General features: G+C 43.7%; 1 protein-coding gene across 1 annotated transcript in view; it reads right to left on the reverse strand.

The window, feature by feature from the left end:
• LOC106487190 (organic cation/carnitine transporter 2-like) overlaps positions 1–22459 on the reverse strand; it is a 30878-nt gene extending 8419 nt beyond the window's left edge. The window contains exons 1-5 of the mRNA XM_067304600.1: positions 22067–22459; positions 13164–13267; positions 8785–8939; positions 7301–7472; positions 4570–4696 (exon numbers count right to left, since the gene is read on the reverse strand). Of these exons, the coding sequence (XP_067160701.1) occupies positions 4570–4696; positions 7301–7472; positions 8785–8939; positions 13164–13267; positions 22067–22459 (951 nt within the window). The remainder of the gene's footprint in view (positions 1–4569; positions 4697–7300; positions 7473–8784; positions 8940–13163; positions 13268–22066) is intronic.
• Between the last annotated feature and the right edge of the window lie 3412 nt (positions 22460–25871).

Below are 25871 nucleotides of genomic sequence, written 5' to 3' on the forward strand. Positions count from 1 at the left end.
AAAATAATCCCCCCCGAACAATTTATACATCAATATTTTGATAGAGCCTTGGTCCCTTTCAACACGCTGCAGAGCAGGAACATGTGCCTCAGTTTTAACCAAGGGGGTATTAGCCATAAGAGCCACCTACCTGTGAAAGCAATTCTTCCTTCCTGATTTAAAGTCACTTAAAATTTAGGCTGAAATTAGTATTAATTTTCTCTACCTGAGGCCCCATAAAGCAACTGCTTATTGTTACTTTTATATTTGAATAATAAGCAATAGCATTAATTTACAATTTATATGTCACTACTGGCAGGGTTCTTAAGTCCAGTTTTGAGCACTACACCTTGAGGACCATGCAGATCAACTACACCCAGTCAAGAAGAGAGCAATAAGAATGATGAGACATTTGAAAAACGGGATCTGTAAAAGAGTGAAAGAATGGGGTTTATTTAGCTCAAGGGCCAGAAGACCGAGGGAGACTTAGAAGACTGAGAATGGTCTTCAAAGACTAGTAAAAGGAAGAAAGCAATAAACTGTCCTCTATGTCCACTGCAGACAGGGCAAGAAATAACAAGATTAAAGTGCAGCAGGAGAGATTTAGTAAATGACTCCTCATGTTGGAGCTAACAGTGATGCATTTAAACCCATCATTATCTACCATTTTTAAAAATCTGCTTCTATGAATCTAAGCAAAAAGACAACACATCCCTTCTCTCTTCCGCCTGAAACCTCCCAGCTCTTCAAAATAAAACAACTTCCATGTAAACAATGCAAAGATACTCATGCATGAAGCATGCTAACAAGTTTTGTGCTTGATAAGATTATATAAAAGCAAAGAATTTTTAAGAATGTGGACTTTAAATTAGACTCCTAAACAAAGAGTACAAGGGAGGGATTTTTCAAAACATGTAAAAGGTGACCTGAGAGCACAACTTCCATTGATTAAAACTGTGAACTCTGACAAAGCAATACTATACGGCTGAAAAACTACCTTTTCTAGACACACCATAATTTGCCATCACAAAAGATGCTAGGTTTCAGGATTTCTCACAGGCTACTCGCTTATCAATCTCATGCTGATTTTTTATAGTCTCACAGTAAGAATGTTATCAAGATCTTGGTCTCACAATTTTCCACATGGATACAAAATATCCTAACAGAAAAAGTATTTATGTGAATCTGGGAGTCTATTAACAGGTAGAAATCTAACAAAGAAAGAAACATCCACCTTAGCAGCTCAAAATTAACAAATGAAAAAAAGTAATAATACTGAAATATTTTTAATTTCAACACTTATTACATTGTTAACTGTCTTGGCAGCCCATAACTAGAAGAATCACTCTTGCCTGAGAGAGCTCTACTATGCGCAAACACAAAAAAATGCATACAAAGCTTTCTTCCTCCCATAATTTTTCCAATTCAGCATGAGGGAGAATGTCATATATTGATTGGGTATGTTTAAGGACTGAATGACTTTTGTTGGCACTATGTACTTCACGGTGTGTGTAAATGATTATCAGATAAAAGTAAATTATGATTGTAGCTTCAAAATAGTGCAATCACTAACTACTATAAACTTTTCAGAAGTCTTGCTGTCTGATCTAATATAATATACTGTACTCTGTTCTAGTTTAATTTACAATACTTTTTTTCCTTAAAACATCAGGCTAGCCTAGTGGAAAAAGTTAGATGTATTCTAGGACGCAACATACCCATCAAGAGACAAAAGCAACCATTAGTTTAACTTAATTCTCAAGAACCTCTTCATATTCAGTTCTGTGCCAGTTTCTTTTGGCAAGCTAGTTCCTGGAGACTGTCTTGGGGCCCTTAACTCTTGTCCTTCAACTTAAAATATATATTACCTCCTCAAAATCTTGTAAACTTTATCTGAGATAACGGGAACACAGGTGTCATTACAGTTGATGCAACGTCTGTATTCAGGTGAAAACCATTTCTGATGCATATTGTGTGGAGGATAAAATAGCGACCAGATGTTCATGCACTCCAGGCTTCAGTGTATTTGCTTTCACGAGTCTTCGTCTTCCACTAAGGAAAACGGTTCTATTTTATAGTTGTCACACTGCCTGAAGACAAGCCTCCCACAATACAAACTGCAGTCAGCTTTACAGCTCACAGCCCTTTCTCATAAATCACATGATCTTTCCTAAGGACTCTCCAGTTTTGCCACTATTTGTTGCCAAGAAACCAACAAACAGGAAACAAAAAAAGAAAAAAAAACACAAACAAACCACAAAACAAACCCAGGAAGACAGTAAAATTCAAACAGTCACAGACTATGAGAGAAAAGTGCCCTGCCTTTCAGCAGCTGGATAACCAGGCAGTATAATCATTAATAGGACAGGTCAGAGCAGGAAGGAATGAAAAGGGCTGGGAGGGCAAAAACGATACTTATCATCCAAAAATTTAATCCCCTTCACATGGATTAATTCAGCACCTATTTACACTGCGCAGCTTGTCTGCAGCTAGTCACCTGCTGGATCCTAATTGTTTTTAAGTCTCTGGGGTCTAAATATTCCAGGTGCTGCTTTCCAGCCACATGGGATCTAGGAATATTCTTCAGATGGAAGCTCTGTTTACTCCTCCATCCAGAATGCACATTCCAACTACATGAGGCCTGAAGTCCAGCTGGGATTTCTGAGAACCTCTCCGCAGCGTAAGCATACTTTCTAGAAACTCAAGAGATGTGTGCCTCCTGCTTTACAGTATAAGTCTTCAGAAAGCCAACAAAAGAACAGGGTAAACAGACTGCTGCTGAAGAAAGACTTTGCACAGGTTATTTTGTCACAGAATTATTTTACTTAAAAAAGAAAAAAAAAAAAGATGGTCAGGAGTTTTAGAGTTAAACAAGAGCCCTTTAGTCTAGCTCATTTTCCTCTGAGTGTCAGAATGTTTATGTGTGTTTCTGGAAGCCGACGGGCTACGGTTTATCTGTTTGATCGCAAATAAGCAGTGTGTACTCCAGCCGACCCAGCGGCAGAAGTCGGCATTTCCCCCTCTGTCCACTGTTCCCAGGGCCACATCCCCCATCTAGCCCCTGCCTTCTGCTGCTTCATAACCCAGCCCCATTCAGAGGCGGCAAATAGATTAATATTTCTTTCTAAGAAAGGGAGGTGGAAATGCTCCTGGGGCAGTGGCCTTAAGCAGATGTTGGAGCCAGAGCTAAACTTCTGTTCTCCTATTGCGGTGCTGGGAACGAGTGAATTTTCATGTCTACAGCACGAGGAGGAGGACAGAAAAAACATGTTCCAATGAAAATCCAGGGGAAAAGCCATTATCAGAAGGTCTGGGTTTTCCCAGCATTCTCAGTCTATTCCAGCCAAATCAGGATGCCTGTCCTACTTTCTACAAAGAAGTCTGCACAAACAGGATTGTTTGCACCTCAACTAACTTTAGCCCAAGCTGAAGCTGTTTCAGTCTCAATAGCAACACATTCCAGTTTAATGGCTAACCATTTTCCTCAGTATGGCAGAGAGAGGCCTTGTAAACAAAGGGAATACACAGGGTACAGTGACATTAACAGCAGATCTATTTTCATATCAACAACTGGCAAATGTCAGCTATCAACCAGAACACAACTGGGTAACTGTGCCCAGACACGCTCTACAGATCTGCCTGCAGAGGTTCCCATTCTCCTGGATTATGCAAATGATTTGATTTATTCGTCTGACTTCTGGAGGTCACATCTGAATGCGTCTGGAGCTGCTTCTACACTTTAAGGCCAGCAACAGCTCAGGCAATGGAGAAATGCCTAGAGGAAACAATGGCATGTTGGAAGAAACGGATGGGGAAGAAAAGATACTGCTAGCTATTCCATCCTAAAGGGACTCGAGTTTTGACCTCTTTTTAATATGGAGTAGAAATTGAACTAGAATACCATTATTTCCAGTGCCACTGGTCAGGATTAGTCCTGTATTAGACTGGGCAAGCATCAAATCTGTTCAAAGCAGAAGTATTACTATCTGCATCTAATCATTGAGACACAGATTGTTCTGTTCAAAAAGATCAGCGGCTGGAAGAAAACAAATAAAAGAGGCCAAGAGCTTATACATTCTCTGCTGGGTCCAAGACATACTCCTCAGAGCAACATGGCCAGGTCCCAGTGGCCTTAAAGACCAGAATCCTAGGATATTTGTCAGCTGCCTGGGCTAGGAAGACTTACTGTACTCAGAGTCACTGGGATAAACCAGACTCTCTGCTAGTTTGCCACCAGCTTCATAAAGCTATCTTTAGATCACAAAATGATAGCTAAATTATCAAACAAATTCACTACCTTCCCCCCAAAAGCTACAGTTCAAAAGGAAAAGATGGCTATAAACTGGATCAAAAGGATGTTTGCATTAGAACATTGCATGGGATTGAAACAGCAAGGGCTTTACAAGTCTTAATGAAGTGGGGGAAGGGTATTCTGCTTCAAGGCTTTTTCTGAAAAAGGATGACATTTTACCCATTTGAGAAGTGCATAATATGCTGCAGGCATAACTCAGTTCATATGTCTGGAAATTAATCACTCTGCCTAGTCATTAATAGGTTGAGCAAACAACTTTACTGCTAAATAAATCTTACCTCAATAGGGTCAAGTATTACGTCTGGGGCTGTAATGCCATTCATTTTCGCAGCCTTTCGGATGATGGCTTCTGCCTCTTGAAATCTTCCCTGAGAAATCAGCCATCGGGGAGATTCTGGAATGACCCTGCAAAAAGGTTCAGGATAAAGTGTCTGCACTTCCAGAGACAGTACTGCTGCAGACACCAATACACACTGTTCCAAGCATGAAGAGCTGAAAACTTGCCATACCTTGCAGGTATTATAGCAACGACAACTGAAATCATAGAGTTACAAAAGCAGATTAGTATACTGAAAAAGAACAGACTAAAATGCGTTCACGGATTAAAGAAATACTAAGGAACTGAGCTACGATTCAGAAAAAAAAAAGGCAACCAAAACTTTCAAAGTATGGAGAAAAAAGGTTCAATTAAAGGAATTCAGAAATGTGAAAATATAAGCAGCATTCTGTATATTAAGAGGCAAATGCTTAGAGTAACACACACACACAAAATTAGTAATCATAAATACTGTCATAAAGTCAAGTCAGAAAGGGGAAATCACATGAGTCATTCAACCTCCTAAGAGAAACTAGATGGAATTAGACTATACTTGCTAATATAAGAGAAGAAACACCACCACCGTGTGGACTATTTAAACTTTACATGCCACTTAAAAGTATTTCATTAACTATGGAAGAAAACACCGAAGTCTCACAGATATGCAAGCACTGCTTTTCAGCTTGTACTGCTTTGCAGCTTGTCACATCTGTGTCACACTCATCATTGCCTGGCTTTCCAAAATAGCTGGTTTCTCATTCTGCCCTTAACTCAGACCTACTCTTACAGCTCATGGATTTCAGCTGGTGCAGGAAGAAGTGGATTCTTTTGAAATGATAAGCGAGAGCTCACCTTTCAAAAAGCAAAGGATGGATTTGAGTGGAAAGCAGCTCTAAGCCACATTTCAGCCTTCACTGAGCAGCCCCCAGGGTAACCTGATGCAAAGGGGAGGCAGCGGGTCAGAATCTGGTGCACTGTTCCTAACAGACTTTAACTTAACATGGCTTGTTCACTTCCTTGTTTGACTGACAGCTGCAACGGCGACAATAATCCTGAGAAAAGTGTCTTTTATCTATGAAGCAATATATTTATTTATTATGTTTTTTTCAATTATACTTTTCTTCCTGGTTCATGTTACATTTAATCAATTTTGACTTTTTTTCTTACAAACTAGCATACTGCTGTGTTTTCAGGTTGTAAAAGGTGCAGGAGAGAAGGGTATTTTACTTCATAAATTGAGTTCCATGTTTGAGTTCCAATTTTACTGCAATGTATAGAAATACCTCCATTTTTTAGTTTGTTTTTATCATCATCAGAACAACGCATAACATTTGATGCAAGTTTCCTGCTAACTATGCCTATACAGGAGATCACCTATTTACTTTTTCCTCACAGAAAAAAATGTCTTCAGATCACATATTTTCTGCATCTATTTAACCAATGCCAAGCAGGGAAGCCAACTATTTTTGCTGGTTCGTTATATTCAGAAGCAGCAAAATTTTGTTAAAAACAAAAACACAAAAACCCAACCCCCAAAAGGAATTCTCAAGTATTTCCAGCAAACATTTACAGTGAAGTAAGCGCGAGATGGACAGGCAATATGAGAAGGATGCACTCCAGCCCATAGGAAAATAAAGAACTGAACATCAGAATCCTATAGCATTTCCAGACAGCACTGGTGACCACCATAAAATTTTCTCCAGGCATGTAGGCAAGAAAACGTGCTCGGTATTTGACACCCTTCTGGAACACCTACTTCAGCAAAAGTCAAACCTCTGAAAACCAGGAAACCAGCGTAATGCTGTGCACTTAAATGCTCTCCTCTGAAGCTGGCAACAGCCTCTGGGAATTAATTCCTTACATTCCAGTTACATGGAGCACTACAGCAGTAGCAACACTGAGTGTTGGAAGGACTCTTTGGAGCAGCCATGGAGAGCTGCAGGGCTTCTCCTGACAACTTCTGCATGTCAGAAAAGAGAGGTACCCGTGTGCCTCGGCAGCCGCAGCACACCTCATCTCAGCAGTGTGTCACGTAAGCCACCTTGGTGAAGCGGCTCAGGGTTATCTGGACATGGATGCTACCAGCAGGTGGGAGACAGTTAACAGTGTGGCCTGTGGGTAAATGAAAATATAGTGCCAAATGATGTCGCATATAAAAGCTATTGCCAGTGAAGGGAATAAAGAGAGGAACCGGTAAGCAGACGTGTCTGTGGGAGAATATAACAGACGTTTGGCTACAAGACTTCTGTTCAGAGTATAAAGGCAAAGTGAGCATGTGAAATAAGAATGTCAGTGCCTTACTCAAGTTGAGTAGAATTATTACATGAGTATGTTTCTTTTGCTGCATTTCTTGGTTTTCGGAAATTTAAGTGTAAAATATCAGTATTTCTTATTTTTTTCCCTAAAAGATGAGTTTTCTTAATTTTTTATTCCTTTGCTCATGCAATCCCTTAATTTTCTAGGAGCCGACAGAAAATGAAGAACAGTTTTCAGGTATGAGTTAGAGATCACTTGCACAGCTACAGACTCATGTCTAAAAGATCTTGGGAACAGGAAAGGATGCAATGCCCAGTCTTCCACCTGCCCACTCATGGACTTTATTGTTAAAGGCTGGTTGGCATGGAGTCTGGATCGTAAAGATCTGCCGGCAAGACCTTCTAAAGGCTAATGTATTTTAACTTGGTTACACTCACCACCAGAGCGGGATGCAGAGCAGCCCAGGTAAAGTAAGAGCGAGAAGCAGCGTCCGCCAGTCTCTGAGGAAGTAAGCAAACAGCGGCAGCAACATGTAGCCAAACGCGTAAAATATGCAAACGCCTAGTGTGCAGAATAGTATACGAATTGATTTGCCAAGAATTTCAGTGCCTGTTCAAAACAAGAGAGTGAAGATTAGTATTTTAACTTAATAGGAACAAAATAACTTACCAAAAATAACTTTAAAAACTGTCTTTGAAATATATTACATGGGGTAGTTACAGCAAATAACACACTCTGCCCTCCAGTTCCAGAGGCACCACAGATCTACTTCATGCAATGATCCTGCACCAATCTAAGTAATTCTATAACGAGAAGAGAGCTAGGCCATGCGGTACTCCTGGAGCTAGAAGTGGCTAAGATTTCTGCAGTTCTATGTTCTTAGAATCTTCCATTTCACTTGAAGACTTAAAAACACAGAAGTACTACAAAACATTCATGCCAGTTAACTTCAGCTTGATCTCTATATGGCTCTCTCCAGCTTACGGAGAGAGATCAGCTTCTTTAAAGAATAACTCAGAGAGGCCTAAATTATGTTCCTGCCGTCTATTGCCTTCTAAAAGGCTATTTCTCTAGTAACTGGAAAACTTGCAAACTCTTGGAGCCTATACTTGAAGCTCGTGCATGGTAACTAACAAAAGCCAGGCTACTGTCAGTTGAATTAAATGCACTAACAGGGGTCAACACTTCCCTTTAGAAACATTTAGGGACCTGCAAATCAAGAGAGGTTGAAAGAATATAATCTTCTCTGTAGATTTCTGTAGAAACGAGGATTACAGAAGGTGCAGCACAATGTCTGCTGTGAAGTTAGCAAAACACTGTTTTCACAGCCTGCACTGGCTTTCTTCAGCTCAAAAGGAATTTCTTGCCAACATTTGTTGCTTTAGACAGTTACTGTAATTAATATTAATTGAAAAGAATTTTTTTTTTTTTGAAATCTCAGATTCACAAGGGACTTCACATTCCCTTCTGCTGATAGTCTCTTAGCTAAACTGAAAGTACACAAAACAAGAATCATTATGCCATTTAATTTTTACTATAGGCTGTTTTAAGGAGACTTTATAATGTTTATATTTTTTTTCTGTTATAATTTTGTACATCAAATATGCATTTAGGCCCTAAATGGAAAATACAAACACCTGGAAATTGTGTCTTACACATCTCTCCAAATAAAAGATGGATTTTGCTTCAAATAATTAATTTCTGTTTTTTACCTTTTAGAACGGTAAGCCACAGAATTGATTCAGACTGCATTTCTATCAACTGGAAATTTCCAAAGAGAGTATGAAATATTCATGCTTGGTTAGGACATACTCTTAACAGTGGTGCTTGGCAAAACAAATCAACCCTGGCCAGTATTGAAAAGGAGCAGGGAACTGAAGATGACTAGAGAACACATGCTGTGCCCAACAGTAGTCCATACCAAGAACAAACGCTGCCACGTAGTTAGATATTTGTCCCATGCCGACCAGCACAAAGAGCACTGAAAACATCTCCCAGCTGGTACAGAAGACCTGCACGAAGCTGAAGCCAGTCTGCATTCCCATAGTTACGAACAGAACATTCTTCCTGCCAAACCTTCCATGGACAGATTAAAAAAAAGATTATACAACAGCATGAAAGAAATCTTCAGAAATGAAAAGACAAGGTTACTCATATGCATATTTAGGTAGATACAAAATACCTGCAGAAAGCAGAGGTTAAGGAAATGTGAGACATACACAACTGCTCTAAATACATTAAGAATTTCACTGGCCAAGAGGAAATAATATTCCAAAGCCACAATTTAAGTGCAACTTAAACTTCAGGGAAGTGATGGAACACTATTCCCTCTTTACTGATAAGATGAACAGGGGACAAATCATTGGGAAGTAAATTAATTAAAACCTAACAGCAGTATTAGATGCTCTTTCTCTTCTAAGTTGCACTCAGGCCGTTATACAGATCAGCATGTTAAAAAAAGAAAGAGAGACAAAGCTTTCAGAAGAGGTGAAACTCAGGATTATAAGAGGCTATGATCAGTGAGTGATCTCATGCTGCAATCTTGGTTCTACTTAGTAAAAATGAACTAAATTTAAGGAATTTTAGCAACTTTCTTGAGGGATTGAGGTATTAAGTGAAAAGAAAACAAACAAACTAAACCCAACCCGTGTTGGGTTCAGTTATCAGAGAGTCAGTCCCCATGTCTTGGTCTGGGTATCTACATAACTAAGTAGGCTTCTTGGCCTGTGACAGGAAGGCTAAAGAATGCAGGTTTCCGCAAACCTGTTTCGAAACTCAACTTGACCACAAAATCTACAGTTGTGTGCTATAATGCTTAGACAGATTAGAATGAATTAAGAACAGACCACCAGCAAAATACTTTTCCAACCACCTATTACTTCTGAACTATTGCTTCACCCCAGCACTCCGCCTGTCTGTCCCCGCAGCCAGGCATGCAGGGCTCAAGCGCACTGCAAGGCTGTTTCTGTAGCAGACCAGTAGATGGTGGCAGACTGTAACAGTATGCAACGGAGTGCAGGCTTGCCAAAGCAGCCTCAAGGGGTTGCTAGGTGTACTTGGTCTTTTGATCATGAACTAGTTGCCCTTCAGGGGTTATGAGAGTATCTGGATGAGCTGCACTGTACATTTAGCAGTATTTGTGCATTTCTTCGCCCTCACAGCTACCACTAGAGTCCCAGAAGTTGTCCCATCTTCTGGCAGGCTGTCAAGAGTCTCATGGTCAGTCCCCAAAGGAAAGGAAAGCACAGTTAGCAGAGGCAGCCAACAAACACAGCAGTTCATGCAGCGGTTCACACAGAAGAGGCCAGCAACACTCCTCAGAATGGCAACCACATCCGCAGCAGAGGTGGTGACGCACCGCAGGGCACAGTCCCCAGCAGCCGCTGGAGCAACCAGCCTTGTAACATCAGATGCCTTGACCCAGACAGAGTTCTAGAGGAAGGATGCAGCTCTGCAGGACTTGGGCTGCAGGGAGAGCCTGGGGCTTCTCGCTGAGGCTAGGGCAGCAGGAGATGGCCTCCTTGACTGCAGATGTGTGCTTGCTGAGGATCTGTATCACAAGTAAAGGAGCTGCAGGAGAGGTCAGAAGACTGCACAGCATCAGGGGCGATGAGCAAGAGACCTACTAGCACTTCTCCAAGTCCCTACAGCTTCAAGATACCAATCCCCCAGCCCTACCAAAGGAAGAACAGAGAGAGTCTGATCTTACTGGGTTGGGAAATGGAGACTCCCATGATGGTGAAGGCTGGAAGCTTGTGACTTCTGGCACCAGGAGGACACCTCCTGCTCCACTGCAGACCGGCAACTACAGAAGCGATTCAGTGCCCTTATAGCTGATGAGGGGCTGAGAGCTGTCAAATGAAGCATCTGAACTGGAATGAAGTTGTGAGTGATAACAATGGGAGACCCACATCTGCTGTCCTGACCCACCATCTAGGGAGATTTGCTGCTTTTGGGGGGAGCTGGGATCTTCTGGAAAGAATGCCAAGGCTTGTCCAGCCCTCAGACTATTACCCCCTGCCACTCTTCCAATGTAGGCAATGATACCGCCAGGGGAGACCTGGAAAGCATGAAGTGTGACTGCTTGGCTCAAGGGGGGATGGTCAAGGACATGGGGGCCCAGGTGGTTTTCTCCTCGATCCTGCTGGTAGGGGGGAAGGGTTTGAGGAGGAGTGGACAGATCCTGTAGGTCAACAGTTAGTTGTGCAGCTGGTATCAGCACTAGCATTTTGTTTTTTATGACCACGGACCCTCTTTCTAGGAACCTCTTTGAGGAAAGCACTGCTTGGAAGAGACAGGATCCACCTAAGTGGGGCAAAAGCATCTTTGCCAACAGGTTTGTCAACTAGGTCAGGAGATCTATAATCTAGGAATGACAAGGGAGGGAGATGACAACCAACAATCAAGTGAGGAAGTAGTGGCCTGGGAAATCAGCACAACTGAGTGTCTCCCTCAAGTGCCTGTACACTAATGCATGCAGCATGGGAAACAAACAGGAATAGTCAGTTCTGCAAACATTTTGCCTCGGTCTTTATTGGTAAGAATGACCTTCAGAAATTCCAGGCCCCTGAGACCAGTGGGGAACTCTAGAGCAAGGAAGACTTACCCTTGATGGAAAAAGATCAGGTTAGGGAACACTTAAACAAGCTGGATGCACTGAGTCCACAGGTCTTGATGGGATGGACCCATGAATGCCAAGGGAGTCTGCCAATGTCATTGCAAGGCCACTTTCAATCTTTGAGATTATTGCATAGCAATCAGGGAAGGTTCCTGAGGACTGGAAGAAAGCAAGTGTCACTCCTATCTTCAAGAAGGACAAGAAGGAAGACCTGGGGAACTACAGGTCAGTCAGCCTCACCTTAATCCCTGGGAAGGTGATGGAAAAAGTAATCCAGGAAAGCATTTCCAAACATATGAAGGGCAAGAAGGTGACTGAGAGAAGCCAGCATAGATTTATGAAGGGGAAAAGTCATGCTTAACCAACCTTAAAGCCTTCTACAATGAGATGACTAGCTTGGTGGAAGAGGAGAGAGCAGTGGATGTTTTTTATCTTGACTTTAGTAAGGCTGTTGATACTGTCTCTCAGAACATCCTCATAGACAAGCTGATAAAGTACAGGCTAGATAAGCGGACAGTGACGTGGACTGAAATCTGCTTGAACTGCCAGGCTCAGAGGGTTGTGATCAGCGGCACAAAGTCCAGCTGGAGGCATCACTGGTGGAGCACCCCAGGGTCAATACTCTTTAACATTTCATTAATGACCTAGAGGACGAGACAGAGTGCACCCTCAGCAAGTTAGCTGATGATACAAAACTGGGGAGAGTGGTCGATACACCATATGGTTGCACTCCATTCAGGAGGACCTCAACAGGCTGGAGAAATGGACAAACAGGAATCTCATGAAGTTCAACAAGAAGAAATGCAAAGTCCTGTACCTGGGGAGGAACAACCTCATGTATCAGCAAAGGCTGGAGACTGACCAGCTGAAAAGTAGTTTTGCAGAAAAGAACCTGGGGGTCCTGGTGGACACCAAGTTGAACACGAGTCAGCAATGTGCCCTTGAGGCAAAGAAGGCCAAAAGCATCCTGGGCTGCACTAGGTAGAGCATTGCCAGAAGCTCAAGGAAGGGGATCCTTCCCCTGTCAGCAGTGGTGAGACCACATCTGGAGTCCCATTTCATATTTGTCCTGATAAACAGGAAAGCCAGGGTACTCTGGGTCTAGAAACATAGCAAAACCCCTTAAATTTCTACAAATGAAAAAAGCACTGTTTCTTGGAGTATGGCTGAACAGCATTCATACTTTCCACCTTCCATAAACATTGGACTTAGACCCTGCATTTGATGATGAGGAAGAGAAGCTACAGGCATTTAGAAACAGAGAATTATAAACTTGACTTCAAAAAAGAAAAACAAGCCCCAGGATCTCTCTGAACATAGTCCAAAGTAATTAAAAAAGAATGTCATGGACCTGATTTTTCAGAAGGAACTTGATATCTTACACCTGTTTTCTGGCATTAAAAAAAAAAAAAGTTTGCTGCAGGAGTGATTTCTCCGGAAAACAAAACAAAAAAAACAACAAAACAACAAAAAACAGATAAACATTCACTAACAATCTTCATAACACTGTTCTAATTTAGGACATTTACTCTACAAGATCTGTGTACATTCAGATTAGGCAATCATGGAATAAAGACATCAGCACCCTCCTTGTTAGTAGCTGCAGAAAGACACTTATAGCAAGTTTCAAATACAAAAGAGTATCAAACAAAGAGTCAGCAGCTTTGGTGTATATACTTTACTTGTCTGAGAGTTGTCCTGATATGAAGGATCCAAATAGGACACCCACAAAAAACAAGGAGGTACTAAAGGGTCCCTTCCAGTCGTCGTCACACACGAGATTCCACTGCAAGGAGAGAGAAACTTTAAAGAGAGAACACAAAAATTTTCCAATAAACAGGATTCCTCTCTCCCCAAATGCCTTGGCTGAGCCCAGATAATGAAAGTACACTAGAGCTCTTCAGGGAAAACTCAGTTCTGATCTTTGGAATACAAATGTAAATATACAGCAATCAAACCAAGATTTCCATAACAAAAACAATCTCAGAAAAAAAGAGGAAGAAAAAAAAGGTATTTATTAAACAAAGACTGCAATAACTTGCAATCTCTCACTTGCTTGATGTTTCTGGAATGAGCAGCTTGAGGTTTCTGGAATAACATGCATGTTATTTGAAATCTGTATCAACAGCTGTTACTGAAAGAGTCTTAATTTTATTTCTGTTATCTGGAAAAATTGTATAAATATTAAAAGAAAGCAAGAAAGCAACAGGGACACCTTGTCCCTTATGTCCCTGCTGTGCTATGACTGGAAGAGTTTCCAGAGCTCTCCCCTTCCTGAGCAAGCTCCGTAGCCTGCTTGAAGAGATGGCAGGAGGTGATGCAGCCCCACAGAGGCCGAACACAAACAGGGAATTTAGAGGCAACCAAATTCCACTTCTGATGCCAGGCCAAATCCTCCTGACTTTATTTATTCAAACAGCTCCCACAGGGCCCCTTCTGATGTTTTAGGAATGGAAACTTTTAGAGATTTAATTTGCATTCAAATGGTTGAAACAAAATTAAACTATTTACATTGACCACAATGATTAACCCCCCTTCACCCCCAAATAAAACAAATAGTGTTTTTTCCTCTTAACCTTTTAAATTTGCACTGAGCAAATATCAATGCTTCGATCGGCCCTGCAGGAAAGCCAGGCTGCTGTGTGTCTGAAATCACCATCTACCTTGTTGATGCTCTGTCACCTGGCAATGCCAGCGTTTCGTTTTGTTTGCTGGCCATTTTTTGAAATCCAATAGGAACTGGCTTTTTCCTTCTCTCTTTTCAGAGAACTATCCCCTCTTTCATTCTTTGCCGTTTCCTTACCATTAAACCTTCGATTCGGGCATCTCACAAGCCTCAGCCTATTAGGGCTCATGCTGCAACTACACCACAGTGGAGGCTTTAAGATGGGAGGAATCACTAAAAAACATGCACTGAATGAACAACACAAGAAGTAGTTTTTCACCTCAAGATCCCTGTAGCAAAACTCAAATGAACCACCACATTTCATGGTATAGCATCCGTCTTTGAATTATCCTCATCCATACAGACTTCACTCTCATCTGCATTCACCTAACTTCAGCTTCCAGCCCTTAGACTATCTTATGACTTCATTCCTCAGGATTATTATTATTATTAATTTTTAAGCTCAGGGAGCAAAAAAAAAAATGCAACTTTTCCTTACTTGTAACTGTAATCAAGTCATTTTGCAGCCTTTCCTTTGATAAGCCTCCTTCTGGTTTTATTTCTTAAAATTCTCTTCTTACGGTAGACTTTATAGCTCTCAAAATTATTCCTGCCCTGATTTTCAAAACCCCTTCCAGTTTCACAGCACATTCTGAACCATGGACACTAACGTAACACAGTGGTCCAATAAATCCTACCAACACCATCAGTTATGCATCATTACTGAAGCTCCTTTCAGAATCACATCTTTCTAATGGCTAGGGAGTTTATAGCACTCAACAGGGATTTATCTTACTATAGTTATCTTTATAATAAGGGATTTATCTTACCACAGCTATATCATTTTGATTTAAAATTATAATTAACATATTTGTAATAAACCTCTATTTATTCAACAAAAAGCTATACTTCATTATAGATTAAAGAAAGTTTAAACAATTCTATGACAGTCACTCATTGAGCCTAAGCCAGCCAGGAAACTTCAGCAAAGTTTATCTAGTATCTTGGAAATATGCAGCAAATGATTATTATCAAATTCAAATAGCCAAAGGTTTCTGTCATTACCAAATGTCTTTGTTTGATGACATTTATTGGGATAACAAATATTACTCCCAGTAGAAATCTTGCATTAATAAAGACTCACCTATTCACAAAGTCTACTCTTTGTAGCAGCTACTGGAACCAGACATCTTTTTCAGTATGGGAACCAAAATCCAATCAGCCAAAGATTTAGCAAAGTCATTATTTCCCAGCTGGTCACTCTGTAGCTGTGAATTAGCCATCTCCTTTCATCGATCGTCCACTTTGTACTTTGACACCTAAGTTGCACAACACCTGGCTTTTCAAATGCTGGCATGTCTGTGCTCAGCAATAAACACTTTCTTACGACCACTGAGTTACAGACATTGCTTGGAAAAGTTCATGGGACTAAAACATTTTGCATCGCCCTGCCAAAAGCTTATTGCATTGGCAGGTGGAGAAAGATCAGCCTTTAAAATGCCACTCTGATTACCATCTTGTTTTTCTGTCCACTCCAGTAACACAATTTTAGGAGCTGTTATGCTGAAGAGCAGTTCAACCAGGCACGAAAGCAAACAACTTGCACATCAATTTTCCAAGGGAAGACTATCTTGGTTATGAAGTGGCAGTTATTCAAAGCCATAAAGAAAGTCTAAGGTCATAAAGCTTGAGACACATGCACAGCAATTGGAACAAAAGGTTTTTAAGGTCCGTTACTGCAGTAAATCAACGCTGAAGTCTGCAGCTTTGTAATGACTTACCAAAGAGTTCTACCATAAGGCTCCTGTCAGTGATGGGGCACCAGTCTCCTAATTCCCCCGTCGCACCCGTCCCTGACCTGTATGCTGCCCAGGAAAACGGCACTGAAGTACCTCTGTTGAAGACCAGCATTACTAAGAGCAAGCACCCCTGGATCACTTACTGACTGAGTTCTGCCGCTGGTGGTGCTGCTTGGTACTGGTCAGGCCACAGCACACTGTGATCCAGTGCTCTAGCACCATGGGCAATTTTCATTTCTTAGTGTCCTTTGAGTCAGGCTGCTGGATATCACAGCCTTTGCCCCAGTGACTATGATAAGGTCAACCTCAGCAAGTTATGAGGGCTCCAAATGGGAGGAAAAACACAGTTTAGCTTTGTTCCTAACAGCAGTTCCCATCAAGTCCCTAAACACTGACACCCAACACTTAACACACGGCACAGGGTGTTCTCACTGAATCTTATTATGATCTTGCAGGAGGACATTCTCTACTGCGGTTTAAACTTATTTTCTTACTCAAACAGCTTACAGCTGCTTTGACTGGGTTGCAGCTGTTTCCTGAACAGTTCGCCAGGTCAGGGCGATGTCTTTGCCAGCGGCTTCACACCTAGCAGCAGTAACTGCTCGCGTGCCGGAGCTGGGCTGGGCTGCGGGCCGAGCACTCCAGGGCTGGTGACAGCGCGTAGCGAGGACGGGGAAGGGAGGACAGGCTGGGGACAGACAGCACGGATAGCCTGGGGTGAGGCGGGCTGCAGAAGAGGGGCTGAAGCAGTCGTTTTTTCCAGCCAGCCAAGAGAGCCGGACACCAGGGCATCTCTGCCAACGGCACCCGCGGGTGCTGCGCTGTCGGTCTGCGCAGCCCTCCCGTCCCACCACGCTGGGTCCCAGGCACGGCCGGGGAGGAGGCGTCCACGAAATGGCTCTGCCGTCAGCGGTTTGGGGCCTGGGCGGCAAGCAGACCTAGATATTCACAGTAACTACACAGGCACTTTCCAAGTTCTCTCTCATCTCTTGCATTGCAAGTTAGCTGCTTGGAACTAAACTAAATTCAAAATCCCTTGCTATGTGGCAAGACCAGTCACAAAACTGAGGAAAACAAAGAAACAAAACCCCACCAAACCACTTCCTCAGCCCCCTCCCTGCCCGTTTTATTAGCTTCCAATTTTTTAATCACAAAAAAAACCCAAAGAAGGAACAAGAAGTATTATTGTACATTTAGTCAGAATTACACTAAGCAGCATAGGTAGAAGTTTAACTGTCAGTCTGGCTAGACTGGTATTTCCTGCATTCTCTTGTCATATGCTTTTCCAATATTAAACTGAACGTTAATACAACACCTTTATCCAAAAAGAAAACACTGCAAATTTCATGCAAACGGCAATCACAATGAAATTCACACACCTCCAAGATGAAATATTGGAATTCTCTGAACTGTAGCAAGCTGGGCAATAACATTCGAAGCATAAAATAAAGATACTAAACTAAAATTACAAGGGAAGTTTAAGCAGACACAACGCCACAAGTCCAGTTGAAGGTATAGCCAGATTACAAGTGCGAAGTTTGGGTCTTCTAAGTTCTCCAGGAACTTCAGAAGCCTCCAGAGATCACGGCTACTCTGTTTTGTGCGTATAGGTTCTGCACCCACCGCGCTCACAGAACACCACTTGCCTCAAAAGGAGAGCTGGCACTTTATGAATTACCAGCACCAAATCCCGCAGTGGCTTGCATCCAGACACTGATGCAGATCCCTTATCCCGCTTAATTTTTACTGCAGTTTCGTCAACTCTGGTAAGATGGCCTAACAGCAATGACCAAAAATCCACCTGCTAACCACAAGATTCTAATCACATTTCATCATAAAACTGCCCAATATTTGTAATGCATTGCAACATCAAAATTGCAAAACTAATTAAAGAGGAGCTCTTCAAAATGTCGAGTCCTTGCAATACAGCACCACAACAAACAAAAATCCCACCACCACCTTGCACCTTTGGACAGTTACAAAAGCACCTGCGAGGCCAGCAACATCACGCATGGCCTTACGAAAGGTTGCTCAGATTGCAAAGGACTGTTCCACTGCAGAAGCACTTGCACTTCCCTAGTAGCATAAAGAGTACTATGAACAAAGGTGGACTGTGACAAAAAACAAATACTTCAAGAAGCTCACTCAGTTACACCCCTGTTAAATTCAGAAGGATCTTCCTAATTTTACAGTTACAGTATTTTGTGCCTCCCCACCCTTTCTCATTTTTTTAAACATTTTCTGCTGTTGCAGAGAACATGCATGATTGAAAAAGGAAGTGGGATAGTCCCATGTGCTAATATTTTCATTTTAAAATTGAGATATTAGCAAGAATTTTGGAATTTAACCTGATATACTACACTCTCTCCTACCACTTGCTTCTCTGTAAATAGAGGCAGGTTCTTCAAAAGATCTAGCACTCTCACCTCACAGCACTTAGGAACTTTGATTCAGAATCTGTTCTTGTTTATACCCATGCAAATATTCTCCACTTAATGAAGAGCTGCGAGTATATTTAATATCTTTTTCTCTGAGAATACATTTGTATGTATCCCAAATACTCAGACATTCTAGATAATCTATTATAGCATATTAAGTTATCTAAAAATGTAATCAGCTGTCTGTATCTACAAAATATACATGGTATTTAATTTCTCCCCTAGTTGTTGTTTTAACTTGTTATAGAGGAAAAATTTGCATAGATCACTGAGAAAAATGCCAAACATTTTTGTATTTCCAAAGAAACTTAACTCTCCTCCATACAACACATTTTTGAGAGGGCTAGAGAAAAAGAAAACAGGGCACCGACATCAGAAACAGAGAAATATCAGAAGCTTTTTCATCTAAAATCGAAGGCGGTGTAATGGGAAGATTACCCTATCATTACATTGTCCACGGTATGTCTAAATGAGCATTGTTTCAGTTTTACCAATATCAATTATAGACTTATAATTCTTCAAAAATACTAACCCTATTTAATGTTTTGAAGCCAGAAAGGTCTTTAGGTTCAATTCACAAGAGAGTCCTGCATTATGCACTTAAATTACATCTTGAAAACCTCAGCATTTTTAAGTATTTTATTACATCTTTCAGCCATTCATTGCTCACCTTATGAGCTGAAAACTGAACTTTTTTCCTCATTCTGACACGAATAGTAATATAAAGATTTTGCAGTTGGAACTCAGTTAAAAGTCATTCCACAGCTGTGTCAGGTCCCAGGACTGAAGAGCTGCCAGTGTTAACTTTAGCCAGAAAAATAAGCAGGTATTTCTGTGCCAAGAAAGCAGGTGCATTGCTTCAAAAGATGATGAAACCTAATGGAAGTCCTGATGTGGCTTCTGGTCTAGAAGGCCACCCACACTAACATGAAACAAAAAAAGTGAATCATGCACTTTTATTACAATGCTAATTTGTGTCATTCCAGATGTTGCTACTCCAGCCTCAACTTGTTCTTTCCTGAAGGTCTGACATAACTTACTATTCTTCAGGAACCAAGGTCTGACAGCACAGCGGGGCCACTGAACCCCTTGGTGTAAGGAAATGGAAAACTCAGGGACCTAAAACACACACGGGATCCTTCTCTCCCTGCATGTTCCTACAGGATTCAGAGTTCTGGTACTACACCGGGCCTCAGGACGATTCTGCAATTCCAATGACAAGCATCCTTCCTCTGCAGAAACCATCAGTAGTTGAAAGTTGTTATGAACAACACTACAGGTATGAAAACGTTCAAGTCTGCAACACAAAAACATGCCTATAATGAACTGATTTCAAGTCGATAAACAATACAAAACATTTTAAAAAGTTGACGATGAACACGTATACACAAAATTCTGTTTCTATTTATGTTTCAGCATATAAGAATTACTCCCATATGGCCCCAAAAAAGACACCAGACTTTCACAGATATGTCTGGGATAAGAATTTAGCCTTTTCCCTTAACTATCCCAGTTTGCATTCCTTTTAGCACCACATATAAATTTTTATTACTTCATCATTCTTTCTTTATAGGATGCAGGGAGGAATAAGAATGGCAAAGATGGTTTCTTTAGACAAAGTGAAGCTTTGCTTATTCCTCAAGATACAGTATTTCAAAAAGTCAAAGATGAAAAGGGATTTTGTTACATGCAAACTGATTAACCACTCCAGACTGATTAACAACAACGTCCTCTTGTTCAGTCTGCAGAACTGAGAAAAAAAAGTCTAGCTTTAACCGAGAGAGAATTTAATGTTTTAAGCTTCTTCTTACACTGGAAAAGCAGAAACGTATATGAGGACCTTTCTCTATAGTCACGAGAGATTCAGGCAAAACCCTTCCTTAAAAAGATCCCCCTTCCCCCTCGCAGTGTCAGCCACAGAAATGTGGGACAAAGGTCCTCATGATTATTCAACAAGTTCGAGATAGGCAACTAAACACAAGCTTAGCGATCCATAAAAAGAGCAGCACCAAGCCAAGAAATTAAACAAGTTTAACGCTGAAAACCTGAAAGTGTGTGAAAGGCTACGGCTCTTGCAGAACTGGTTCAGAAACGTTAATATAAAAGGAGAAAAAAAAATACTGCCTCACTGCATGATGTCTTGGCAGCCAAACATCGCCTCCCACAGACACGAACCATACAGGCAACGCCGGAGACTTGCTGTAGAGTTCTGGGGAAACGTTAGCAACTTCCATTTCTTACATATTATAAAACTTCTGGAAGATAGCTGATAATTAAGACACGTTAATTTGCACCGAGTTGGAGCTCAGAGAGACAAAGTACTAACTGAAATGATGTCTAAGCCAGGTCAACCATTATGCTACAGCATGCAGAACAAAACCAGCAGGTTTATCCGCAGACTTGACTAGTTCTAGATGATGCCAATGCTTTTATATTGCCTGTAATAGTGCCTCGGACTTTCACAATAGTGTACTTCAGTAACGATCAGGATCTAGAAATTCAGAACAGTTTTCTTCTTCAGGAACAAAGCATTTTTTTAGAAACAGATCAAGCAACACCTCCAGCTGGTTGTCAAAAATCACTCAAGCCTCAGCCACTGTCTAAGTTCAAAAGCGGTTTTCAACAACTAAAAGTTTCACCATATCCGTGCCGGCCTGCGTGCTGGCACGAGCACGGCTTCTCCTACCTGCTCCCTTCCTCACCCAGTCCTCTTCCCAAGGAGCCTTTCTGGGCTCAGACCAGCTTACCTCCACCAGAGAGCAAGCACGGGAGCATCCATCACTACCTGTTTTGCAAAACAAGAAATAAAGGCCCCTGGGTGGCAAACGTAGCTACAAGTTCTGCAAAGTTTGTTCACAGATACAAACAGGCAATTCAACGGTACAAACAGCTTATAAGCCTTTGCAAAACGCTAAGTTTTGAAATCCAAATGCTCCTTGAAATCCATTCGCTTTTACTGCAAGTCAGCCGTGCCTGGAGGTCTGCACAGCTTCCACCTCAGGCAAGAAGCGCAGCTTTGTCTGGTCACCTCGACTGGGGAACCCATCTGCTGAGCGCAGTCAGCAGATGCGGATTTTGACACGCTCCCGGCAGCCGGGCAGGGGAGCAGAGCTGGAGGCGAGCGTGCGGCTGGCGCGCAAAGTTCGCGGCTCTTCTGGACACGACATCAAACCAGGGCGCGACTCAGGATGGCTCCTACCGCTTTTTGTTTTTAAGGAAAGAAGACAAACCCTTTTGATCTCACGAGTTCAAAGAGGCACCTTTGATCTAAGGAGCCAGCTGAACCCGCCGTTCCTGCGCCGACCCTTGGCGCTTGCTAGGTCACTCCTGGGGGTATCAGATGAAACCACCTAAGCAGTTAATACACGAACGCTACCCAACAACTGAGAAAAGTCACTGCATTCGGAAGCTGCTTTTGCAAGCGAAAATTAGCAGGGAGAAATTAATTTACAATCGCTCTCACAATAAGTGCGGCCTGCCGGGTTTAAAAGCAGGACAACCCGAAGGTGAAGGCTCCAGGCCACCGAAAACCAGCATCAGAAACCGGCGCTACGACAGACACAGCGGTGTGTCCCGGGGGGGGGTCTGCAGCCCCCCCCGCGCCCCGTCCCGTCCCGTCCCGTCGCGTCCGTCCCCCCCAACCGCCCCCCCCCCCAACCGCTCCGCCCGGCCGCGGGCCGCACCTCGCTGACGATGGAGGAGCGGTAGACGTCGCGGCTGTACTCCCAGCCGTCCAGGCAGCGCTCCTGCTCCAGCGCCGCCAGGTCCACGTCGGCGCCCGGCCGCAGCCCCAGCGCCGAGAAGTTGGCGAGCGCGGCCAGGCGGTAGCGGCGGCAGCGGCTCGGCGCCGCCCGCCCGCCGCGCACCTCCAGCGGGATGCTGGCGTTGCGCCACTCGCCGCTCAGGTTGGCGCCGCGGGGCACCGCGCACCGGTGCTCGGGGGTCCCGGCCAGGAAGACGATGGAGAGGCCGGTGAAGCCGTTGGGCACGATGCTGGCGCTGAGCAGGAAGAAGACAAGGCGCTGGAAGCGGCCCCACTCGCCCAGGAAGGCGGTGACCTCGTCGTAGTCGCGCATGGCGCGGCGGGCGGCGGCGGGGAGCTGCGGCCGCCGCTACCTGCGGGCCGGTCTGGCGCGGGCAGGAAACGGCCGCCCCTAGGCCCGGCGCGGCCCGGCGCGGCGCTTGCCATGGGCCGGGCCTCGCTCGCTCGCGGAGCGCGGGGGTGGGGTTTGCCGGCGGCCGCCGCGCCGCAGGTGGGGCCGGCTGCCGGCGCCGCGGCGATGGCGGCACGGCACGGCACGGCACGGCACGGCACGGCACGGCGCGGCGCGGCGGGCTCCCGGCATGCCCTGCGCCGCGCCCCCTCCCCACCGCCGCGGCGGGGGCCGGGCCCGGGGGAGCTGGGGGGGGCGCGGAGGGAAGCGCCGGGGCGCTGAGGGGAGCGCGGGGGAGCTGGGGGGGCGCTGAGGGGGGGCGCGGAGGGAAGCGCCGGGGCGCTGAGGGGGGCGCGGGGGAGCTGGGGGGGGCGGTTGAGGGCGGCGGGAAGGAGCTGAGGGGGGCGCGGGGGAGCTGGGGGGGGCGCGGAGGGAGGCGCCGGGGCGCTGAGGGGAGCGCGGGGGAGCTGGGGGGGCGCTGAGGGGGGCGCGGGGGAGCTGGGGGGGGCGCGGAGGGAAGCGCCGGGGCGCTGAGGGGGGCGGTTGAGGGCGGCGGGAAAGAGCTGAGGGAGGCGCGGCACCACTGAGGGGAGCGCGACGCCACTGAGAGGGATCGCCATCTCCTCACTACCTTTAGACACCTATTTTAGGAGTAAATCCCCAAGGCGCCGTCTCCGGGCGCGCGGGCGGAGAGGCTGGGCTGGGAAGCAGAGGCCGGAGGACGCGGTGCCTCGCCTCAAGGTCGCTCGGAGCGGCAGAGCCCCGCGTTGGGGCTCCGCGCACCAGGTCCCTCGAAACGCCGGCCTGCGCCCGCGGAGCCACCGGCACGTGGCGGGGGAGACAGAAATGGGCTGCTCGGCCCTTGCTTGGGGGCTGGTCAGCGCCTCGGGCTTCTGTTTGCACCCAAGGATGGGAGGCAGGAAGGCCTGCGGGGCTGGGATGCGGGGAGAGGCGATGCCTGTCGGGTAGGAGTGCTATTAACGGTGCAAGAATTTCACCTTTGCGTGTCGCGGGCTCCTGGCACGGGCTGGTTCCAGCTCCGCGCGAGGAGCCGGGCCCGAGCACGGCCCAGGCTGGCCCCGGCTTGCTGGCGTGTGCCCCGTGCCTGCTGGTGCCTCCCTGGCAGAAGCAGTTCATGGAGACAGGTGTCAGAGCTCTGCTTATCACCCAGCGGGTTCAGAAACCAGGGTATTGGGACGTAAATCATTTATTCAGTTCGCCGCAGTACCCTTGGCTACGTGCTGCAAGCGAACCAGCCTAGGAGGCTCTTGCTAAAGCCGAGGTTTGGGTGGTTACGCACATCTGAGCCAAAGGTCTCCACTGATTATTTTGTTCTCAGCACGATCAAGGGAGGGGAGTTTTCTGCAAGTCCGAATGTAAACTAGTTCTTTACCTTGTCCCTGTCTGCAGCGACAACCTATTTCGAGACCCCCCCATCGTCTGTTAGGCAGTATAGCCTGTAGGTCTAAAAAGGTTTTGCTGATAATGACGTTTTTTTTCTCTTGGGGAGTATTTTCTGAGGTGACGTGTGCTGTATGTTCGACAATTAATAAATGTAAGGAAGTTGTCTATTCTTAGGATGAAAATAACAGCTCATTACCTAGCAGCGCGGTCAAGGAGGCAGAAAGATCACGTCTCCTATAAAGAGGTCTGTTACAAAGCTGTATGATCGTAAGTCCAAAAACTGACCTCGTTCTGCACAGGTAGTTCAAGTTTCAGATTGCCCTTTTTTGTCTATTTTTCTCCACCTCCAACTGATGGAAGCCAGATGTATACATCTTACACTATTTTTGAATGCCTGTATTTAAAAAGAGCTTTCTTTCCATGTTGGAATCATAGCGCTGTGACAGTCTCCAGTTGTTCCCAATGGAAAATAGGTATTTCTGACAGATTTTGCTTAAAAACTTCCTATCTTTAAGTGTTTTGTTCCATAGATCCAGTAACCAAAGGGATCACCAAGATTCAAAATAACAGGATATAAAGCTTCTGGTTTAATTTAATTTTGCATTGTCTAATTTATTATTTAATAGGTTTTAGTATTTCTGGAAAAATATCTTTTCATATGGACAGAATATAAGTTATAGCCAGTATAAGCATAGTTTGGCTGTTATCACAGAATATTAGGACAAAACAGGAAATGAGATGACCAAAAAATACAGATGAGAGGAATCACAAAAAGGAAATAAGCCCAGGAGATTAAGACCCATTTAAAACAAACAACACCCCCCCCCCCCCCGAGTATAAGCAACCATATGTCTAAAATATAAATATCTGTTTGCCTTATGAAGACTAGTAAACACGTATATTAATGGTAAAGGATACTGGCTTACTTTATATAATAAAACACATTTTGATTATTTTCTGTCTCATTCTCCATTTAGTAAAAAAAAAAAATCAGTTTGCTGCCATTTATAAATTGCTTTATGTGTCACTGCAGTATAGAGAGTTGCTTTACAATTTTGAGGATTTTTAAAAATATCCACTGTTGTGAAGATCTGATTTCTCTGGGATGGGTACCTTGGACTCTTGGTACATATTGGGCTCTTGGATCTTGTTCAGGGAGGTCAGTGATTTACAGGAAGCTTTATTGTTGGATAATAACTGGGTAAAGATTTTCTGTTTAATTGGAACATACTTAATCTCTGAGTTTGAAAAGTATGGCAGACTTACCTGGACTGCCTTTCTAGAGGAGGTCCTTCCAAATGCCAGAGAAGATGCTGCTTTTTAGTCTTTGTGGTTTTTTGCATCACATTAAAAACTACACTATTGCTTGCTGCTAATAAATTTTAATTTCTTTCTGATTTTAGGACAAGTATAAAGTATAAGCTGACACAATCACCATATCAGAAATAGAATTCCCACAAAAATTTATGCAAGTTATATTTGTGTCCTGACAACCATTTTTAAACAATTAATAAACATAAAATACCTCTGTCTCATGTTTAAACACAAAAACAGTTACACTCAATATTATATATTTTTTCCTTCTGGACATTATCAGCGTGCTTGGTTACTGTGAGAAATGAAATGGACAAAGTAAAAGTTAAGTCTCAAAATCATCTTTGAGCATTTCTTTAAAGGATATATACTTGACCTGCAAACACACGTAGTGGAATGCTGTGGAGACCCATCAACCTGAAAGATTACTATTTCAGTTACTTTGTAAGATCAGGAAATTAGGATTTAACCATCTGAAAAAAAGAGTTTTTAGGCCAGAAGAACTGGCCTACACTACTATTTACTAACAGAATACTTTTCTTGAGTAGAAGAGCTTATTTTATGGAAGGAGGTTCCATACCTAATCCATGCTAAATAAATTTTAAATTACTTTTTT

This window comes from Apteryx mantelli, chromosome 14 (assembly GCF_036417845.1).
Source record: "Apteryx mantelli isolate bAptMan1 chromosome 14, bAptMan1.hap1, whole genome shotgun sequence".
Lineage (NCBI taxonomy): Eukaryota > Metazoa > Chordata > Aves > Apterygiformes > Apterygidae > Apteryx > Apteryx mantelli.